This window comes from Stegodyphus dumicola, chromosome 2 (genome assembly GCF_044657685.1).
Source record: "Stegodyphus dumicola isolate Sdum_Otavi_A_Nest chromosome 2, ASM4465768v1".
Taxonomy (NCBI): Eukaryota; Metazoa; Arthropoda; class Arachnida; order Araneae; family Eresidae; genus Stegodyphus; species Stegodyphus dumicola.
Genome location: NC_140769.1, coordinates 181,916,969 through 181,925,851, shown reverse-complemented (window position 1 = coordinate 181,925,851; position 8,883 = coordinate 181,916,969). Strand labels below are relative to the sequence as shown.

Here is an 8,883-nt window from a genome sequence, read left to right as displayed (position 1 = left end):
CCAGCATGCTTCCAGTTACACACGAAGGCACGCGGAAAGGAAGGAGAAAACAAGTGGAATGAATATTGTAAGAAAATTTCGAGAAACGTAAATTTAAGCTTCATTTTAAATAAGTAAAATTGTTTTGATATCAAATAAAAATTAAACAAAATTTTCTTTAAAATATAATAGAACTCATGTATTCTAAGTCTCAATTCTCATCTAGTACGCTAGATGAAAAAAAAAAAAAAAAAAAAAAAAAAAAAAAAAAAAAAGACTGCGAATATGCGAATATTTGCTAATTTTTTATGAAGTATTAAGTTTTTTTGGAAATCCCCTGCCCCAAATTATATAAATACAATTTTAAAGGAAGAGAATTTTAATGCCAGGGAATATACAAGTTTTTTACATTATTATTTTTGTTTTCTAATATGTTTACTGTAAAACAAGTTTCTCTGCTAGAGTGTCATTAAAGCAGTGCAGCAGTCTTTCAGTACCCCCTGTGGTCTATTTGAGACTCAGATTATTATACATATAAAATTTTGCTAAAAGGAGGAAAAGCCAAAATATTTGCTATTGATCAACACTTTTCCTATTTCATACGTGTGTAACTAACTGTTCATGACCATTGTTTTCTATTCATCTCCTAAAGCGTTTCTGCACACTTTTGCGCCAAATCAATTGCCGTACTCCCACGTGATCTGAGCAACACGTAGTTCATGACGTCAGGAGATTCACCGCGGAGATGGGAAGTTCGGATTTTCATTCAGTCGAGCTTCTTGTGTTCTCATGCTATGGCGCGGGTTTTGACGATGCATGTGGATTCTTTCAGCACGAGTAAGTGTTTTCATGTTTGTTTCCTTATAACCAAGTTATTGCAAATTCGAATTGTTTTACAAGTCTTTCCTAGTTTTGTTAGTATTTGTTATTTCAATTATTGTTGCATTATTTAATTCAATTTTATTTTTAAATGAGTCAGAAAGCATATTTTATCTCTTTTAGCATATTTTGAGCATATTTTATAAAATATAATCAACAGAAATTTAATTTAAATAATTAAATGAATGCATCTTTCTGTTACAGCAATTTTTTGCTTTAAATAAGTATTTATATATAAGTTTTCAAAATATTACTTTTATTACAAATTTAGTATATCTTAAGTGCAGTAAGGATATCTTATAAGATATTTAGACAGGAATGAGATAGCTACTGCCCTTACGGCTACTATTTGCAACGTTTTACTTCTTTCCCCTGATGCAAAATGTGATTTTCGTTTTGCAAAACATAAGATTTTGAATTCTAGCGCAAAAGTGAGCACAGAATATCAAGAATAAAAGTTCGTCACGTGTTTAAGGATTATTTAAAAGCAAAAACAGGACTAAACCAAGACTACCCTTCTGAGGTTGTTGTTCTGAGCAGGCACATAATGAAAATGAAACTGAAAAATGTCTAGACACAGTGTGTAATAAAAGTGTGTCTGTTTTCAATATGTCTTCAATATTGAAGACATATTGAAAACAGATACACTGTTTTGCACGTTATTCAAGTTTGAAGAAATATTGAATACATTTCTTTCACCTGAGTATATGTACGTTTCTGGACGAATAACAGTTTTATTAAGCATTTAATATAAGCTTCTGTATATATTGAATTGGAACATACATTTTCAGTGGCATACTATCAAAAGCAGATAAATGCTTATAAATAGAATTTCTATAAGACCACAAGCCAAAAAGCCGAGACATGACGCGTGAACTGTGCGGCAAATCTGATGCTACCTAGAAAAAGTAAATAAAAGTGGTATTCATCAGAGTTTGGCGGACAGCTCCCACTATCTATCGGCGTTATGACTTAATAATGTGTGTAGTGTTTTTAGTTAAGGTTTTTAGATTAAGTAACATGCATTTGTTGGGCACTTTTTGTATATCTCACGACTAACTTTCTTGACAAACTAAAAAAGTAAACCTAGTCAGTCTTAAAATTATCCATTCTAATTAAGAGTACATGAAGATTTTCCGAATATAGTTCAAACAGTTCACCTTTGAGAAAGGCGCAAATAATTATCTTTGGAACAGAAATATATGTAACTTTATCTGCTAGTAATTAAGAACTGGATTAAAAGGTCGGAGGTCAATAGAATTAATAAAATACTTTTTTACTTATTTTTCATTAGATCCTTAATTCAACATATTCACTTATATTGAAATTCTCGTACTAATTCTCGCTGAGAATTTTTGGTAAGGATTTGGGGAAAAAACTTTGTTTTAAAAAGAGAGTCTGAGGTGAAGCAATTCTGAAAGCACCAATCTGGTGCTCTTTCTCCAGTTCTAGTTCAATGGAATTCTAAACACTTAGTATTTTTCAATAGGTAAAAAATGCTAAATTTGCAAACTTGTTTTCTAGCAAATTATATTTATGTAGATTAGTAAATATTACTCAGATTTAAGATTTAAAATTATAATATAAAATTAAATAAAATTTTAAATTAATATTATTTAATATGTTAATCAATACGTATGCTCATTCAATTAGTATAAATACTCATACCTAATACTTAAAGCAAATTTATAGTAACTAAAAAATATAATAGAATAAATTATATTTTTATTTTACATTAAAACAAGCATTAAAGGAAATATTTACTAATACTTGTAATATTAGATTGTTTCAATGCAAAAACTTTACAGCAACACAAAATGCTCTTTTGGCAAGATGGGGTATAAAATTCTCAGAAAAGGAGATTTTTGGTGAAAATATCTATTTGGTTTGTTTTCTATTAAACTATGTAAAACTTGATCTTTTTAAACCTGTCTTTTTTTGGTTCTAAGATAAATAGAAAGGTAATTCTAAGAGATTTAATGCTTGATGAAAACTGTCAAAACAGTTGTAAGTATCCGTCCTTCAGATCATTTATCACGTGTTTCGTTTATTCTAAAGACTATTTATTTAACAGTGAAAGATGTATATGGAGAAAATAGTATTACAAAATAAAGAGAAGTTACAGATATTCAGAAAGATATGAAATGCTTTTTTACAAAGTTAAAAATTTAAGAAATTTGTTCTAAAACTAACTAAGAAATTCGAAACTTACAATATTCCATGCAAACGAATAATTTATGTGCAAAATATAGAGCTATTTAGACAGTTCTTTGTAATATATATTCAGGTATAAATCAGTGCGTGCATGCAGAATGTGAAAAGAAATCTTACAGCAAGTATTAAGATATATCAATCACATGCGTAGGAAAAATTAGAAAGACATTTTAAATGCGTGCCAGAAAGCATAGTTAATTTTATAAAACATCTAAATTTAAGTTATATGACAAAACACCATTGAAAATGTAAAATACAAAATTCTATTGAGAATTTAAGGGTTGTTTCTAAGAAACTGAAAGCAGAAAAATTTAATTCAATTTGAGTCATTTACCATGGGTGAATGTGTATATTCGGTCATATATTAATAAACAGTTTCAAGGTATTTTTTCTGTATTAAATATCCTACGTGTGATTTATGGACCTTTTATTAGACAAAAATTCAGAACTCTTATTAATGAATGCATTACTCACTCTAAGCAATATTCCTTACTGACGACAAAGTCTATCAGAAAAAAAATACTAAGTGACATCTGAAAGTTAAATTCCGTAAAGTGGAGAGAAAAAGGATGAAAGTGATCGCTTTAAGATGATAAGAAAGGGATTCCGTGTCATATGAAAGGATCTAATATTTTAATTAAGATATATGTACTTAGAATAGCTTACAATTTAAAATCGATTTTTAAGAAAATATATTTTCGCATAGACTTCGTATAGATTTCAAGTACTATAACTCAAAACGGATTTCATGAATTTTTACAGAATCACACACAACTATTTTCAATATTGAATTTGAAGGCACAAAATACAAATTTTAGGGAAATGGTATTTTGAGGGAATCTAAATTTTAATCTATTAAAATTGATATAAACATGCATATTTTAATTAAAATATTTTATTATAATTTCCATTGATCTTAGTTAGCAATCTGCATAGTTCGATATTCTCATGGATTATCTTAGTTATCATCATATCAAACAGCCTAGTACCTCATTCGAGAAAAGTCACATAAAGGAATAAATTTAATAAAATAAATATTTAAAAAACGATAAGGTTTTTGAAATTGCATAAATTTTACTGATTTGTATCAAAAACTGGAATTTTTATAGAAGAAAAATAATTAAAAAAATTTAAAATGTTTTAGACAAGATGGTGTTTTGTATATATAATCACAATAAACAAGATTTTTTTTAAAAATCTTCATTTTAACAAGTAAAATGTTTTTCGTGGTAAAAGAAAAGGGAAAGGATTCAGTCGGATACATGATTAAAGTACAGTATAATTTATCTATATGTTAAGTTTTCTTTTCAATGCTTAGAAACAACCATAAATGTTATTTTAATTTTGTAAAATTAAGACATTGAATTTCCACCTTTTGCCTTTTCTATATATACTTCAGTCTACTTTATATATTCCATTTTTCCATTTCCGTTACATAAATTTTAATTGTATTCTCATTAGGACTGATTTGGTTCTTTTTAAATTTGAAACTTTCATTTAATAATAGTTTAACTATGTAATTATTTTGAAAGCTTCAGAAATTTTTTTTTCATGTAAAAGGCAAACTGTTAAGAATTAAGATAAAGTTAAGAATTCTTCAAAAATTACTTGATGCATATAGAGATACAATTTTTTAAGCTTAGTAAATATGATATCAGTAAGGGAAAAATAATTTTCAATTGAATTAAATTAAAGTATTTTTAAAAATAATTTTATGAATAGCTGATGTTTCATACTTTCGAATTATTTTACGGTATTGAGCTTTGAATATCCCGTGAACATGATACGCAGAAATATTATGATTCAGTTTAATTATTCGAACTAGAACATTTTAGTTAGTCTTATTTTATAAAAATACTAAACATTAAATATTCAAAAAATATTTCGCTTTATTCCCTTTCTATGTATCTTCATAATTATATTTCCTTTTATTTATATTTATGCATGTTAAATATTTTAAAGTTATCTCAAATGTTGCAGATATTATGCGGCGGCACTGAAAAACATCATTTCGAAAAGTAAATCTTTCATTTAAAAAATGATTTTATGATAATAAAATAACTTCCTGCATGACAGATTAAAACTTAAATTGATGAGCATGAAATTCTGGTAAAAAAAGAAAATAATCAGAGCAGAAAAAAATGCCGTTAGACGTGAATATGAGTTAGCTAGTACTAAAACGTTTAGTAAAAATGGAATGCTTAACATATTAGTAAAATTAGGCGTATATAATATTTGTTATATAATTCTCAGTTAAGTTATTAAAATTTTAAATGAGTTAATAAAATGAACACCCGTATCTATGAAAATTATGTATGATTTAATATTTTCCTTTTCATAAACAACCTTTCATACACAAACACGAGTTTAGTTTTCTTTGGTAGCATAAACTAGCATCAAGCTCCTAATAGACGTAAAGCGAATTATCGCTATGTCTGGAATAACAAGAAAGTCTGGGAAAGGTTTTTAAACAAACCTTTTTATAAAGTCAGAACATGAACGTAAAACGCATTTCTCGTGCTTGATAAGGTAAACCACCACTTGTAGCAACGTAACTTAAAGCAACAATCATTTTCAAAAGTATGTTTAGCAACCGAAGATTATACAAACTGATATAACGCGAAGTTGCCTAAACTTCGCACAGGAGTAATAATTTAAATGTCGGCGGCCATAACGCAACCCAAAGAATTACAATTTTATAAGAGCCAGCGAAACCTAGTAAGGTGGTCTCGAGAGGCAGAAACATGATCTTTCTTACGATCTAAAACCCTTATCTTGAACATTCTCAAACTGATTTACATTCTTCTGAGGAAGCGGAAAGGAGAGGTGATAGTAAAGATCTAAATCACAATAACTGATTAATTAAAATAATCATAGTAATCTTACAAGTCTTTTTTCCTAAATATATGCAAAAATAATTATGAGTAAGATGTGAATCTTACTCATTATTATTTTGCATGTATTTAGTTCTTAGAACATTCTAGAAAAATTAATATCATAGCGCTTATTTTTTCACCCTCTATTACTCGTGGAACATTAGTTTTATTTGTAATTTATAAAGCAGATGCCGTAACTGCAAATCCAATTTTTTTCATTATTAGAAGCAATTTCTCTTCCTCCTTTAATTAAAACGCTGTACTGTGTTATTTGCAGCCATATCAGCAATTATTGTACATGAAACCTATACTTTTCGGACAATATTTCCACGTAATAGAATTAGAATACTAATTAGGATACTGTATTCGGCCGCCAAGGAAGCGTTTAAGTATATTATGTTCCAAAAAGCTTTTAGAAACTTTCTATATGGCGCCCGTTGCTGGCGATACCGTATAATGTTAATGTTGGAAAAATTTTTAAATTTTTCCGTTGCCTTTTTGATACTGATACAAAGATGCGTATACTTTTGGAATAAAAATCATGAATATTCATAGAATCATTTGAGTGTTTGTAGTAAACATTTGTCCATATAGCTTTGGGCCATATCATCTCATAGTTTTTATTTTTTATTATGGTATTTCTGTAGAGCGTTACATGACCAACAAATCAGTCCCTCTCAGCTTTACGGAAGGAAAATTCCTGGCTTTTATTATTCATTACACATGAAAATTTCTTCGAACTTTTAATGCATCCGATTTCAGTTAGGATGTATAAAAGAAAAGAAATCAATGTACACTGCGCAAAAAAAGGAGGGGAAGTTCTACATCTCCCGTTCTTGCATATTGCAATGCATGCAAATACATGCCGATTGACGAAATTAAACTTGCGTCTTTCATGTCTCAAAAGCGCGACTTAGGATATGTATTAGATTTATATACAGCATTGTTCTAATATAGGTATTTTGCCCCAAAATCGGACTTTTGCTGAAATACCATACCAATTTCTTTCCGTATTTCGATTCTACGACTCAAATTACGCCAAGCTACCAAGTTTTATAAAAATCGCACGAGTAGATTTTTAAAAAATTAACTCTCAAAATTTTAACTCTCAATGTTAATTGAGTTTGGTATATATTTATTAATCTCTCTTTTTTTATTAAACTTACATGATTTTTCCTTTCACACTTCGAAGTTCAGGTTCATTCCAAATAAAATTTATCAATTTTTTAGGCTTTATTTTTAAAATTTTTATTTTTAAATAATTTTAATAAATTTCTCGAAAAATATTTTGTATTATAAGCTGTAAAAGTTTTGCCATCTTCTTAAAGTAGACGTATTTCTAAGCATAACTGCAAAAAATTACAGTTTTTTATTCATAATTTCGGAAGATGTACGTGAATTTATATATTGGCGTGTTTTGAAATTTGACATATTTGTTGAAAGCCATAAGACATCAAATGTGGTTTAGACACTTTTGCTAAAATTATTTGAAAGTAGAACGATGTGACTTTTTTTTCCGCTCATGAACAATGTAAAAAGGTAGGAACGAGGTGCCTCTTTTCCGCTTCGGCATAGTGGAAGGGAAACGAAAATTGGTTGTCATATATTAAAAAGTTTGGCAAGTGAATTATTCTTGGCGCAAACTGAAAAAAATGCGCCAATATAAATTATTGAATTTCTCTGTAAATGTTGCACCAAAGTTTACAAAATTTTATATCTAGGCATAATTTGAGTCGTAGAATCAAAATATGGAAAAAAATTGGTACGTTATGTCAAAATACCTATATTAGAACAATGCTATATATAAATCTAATGTACATGTCCCAAGTCGCGCTTTCGAGACCTGAAAACCACAAGTTGAATTTCGTCAATCGGCCCAGTAGAACGGGAGATATAGAACTGTCCCTTTTTTTCGCAGTGTACAAAGTGAAAGGATCATTTTTTAAATATAATTAAGAAAATAAAATTTATTCATAACATTCTAAGCAACTGTGAAATTTCAGGGCTAACTCCGTAACGCTCGGATGGTTAAGCGATCTTTTCTTTCGAAATTTTTATTACACTCTAACAATTTTTCACTCATAACACAGGCAAATTCTCGTAGCTTGCTTTCCAAATAAACGTAGGTGGATTTAGTTATTATTTTATTAGATTAATTCTTCCAAAAACGATTGTATTTAAAAGAAATAAGTAAAGAGTTTGACATAACATGAAAGTTGTTTTGATGATGTATTATTTTAAATTGAAAATAAACTGTCAAAGCATCAGACGCAGGACATTTGAAATAAAAGTCATAGAGAGAAGCTCGAAATTGCTTAATAAATGACTGTCATTTACTTAAAAACTAATATAAATTTATGCAGGAAAACTTTCTGTATAATAACGCAAAACGAATAATATATTATTTTTTAAAAAACCCTGCCGTTTTACTAGGTGTCAGTTAGAAGCTGAAAGTAAATACATATTATATTCGAGATTTTCATTTATACGAGATAAAAATGTATTCGATATTCCTTTATATAAGCTTTCATTTAATTAAATGTTCTTTATCTAAATTACGTGGAATATCTCTTAATGTTCTGAATATAAAATATTTATTTGTTGAAGTGCTGTACAGATTAAAGAAAAGAGCAGATCTGTATTCTTCTTTAATCTGGCTACAGTTAAAATATTCGGCAAATCTCAGTACTTTTAAAGTTGATATAACTACTAAAAATTTAGAGAAAAAATGGTATCATGCTCATTGAGTCTCGAATCTATCAGACGTATTGGGACTTGAAACAGCACTCAATCAGAGTACCATTTCAAGTGCTCGCATTCGAAAATTTAATTTCTAAAACAAACCGATGCTTATCTTGATCACTGACGTATTTCCAAATAGGAAGCGACTTTCTTCGACATCTTTGACATCTTCGTAACTTGTTTCTGGTCATAG

General features: G+C 28.6%; 1 protein-coding gene across 1 annotated transcript in view; it reads left to right on the top strand.

Moving 5' to 3' along the window:
* Positions 1 to 697: 697 nt before the first annotated feature.
* Positions 698 to 8,883, top strand: part of LOC118196420 (uncharacterized) — a 53,720-nt gene continuing 45,534 nt past the window's right edge. Inside the window, exon 1 of the mRNA XM_035367875.2 lies at positions 698 to 816. Within this exon, the coding sequence (XP_035223766.1) occupies positions 796 to 816 (21 nt within the window). The 5' untranslated portion in view covers positions 698 to 795. The remainder of the gene's footprint in view (positions 817 to 8,883) is intronic.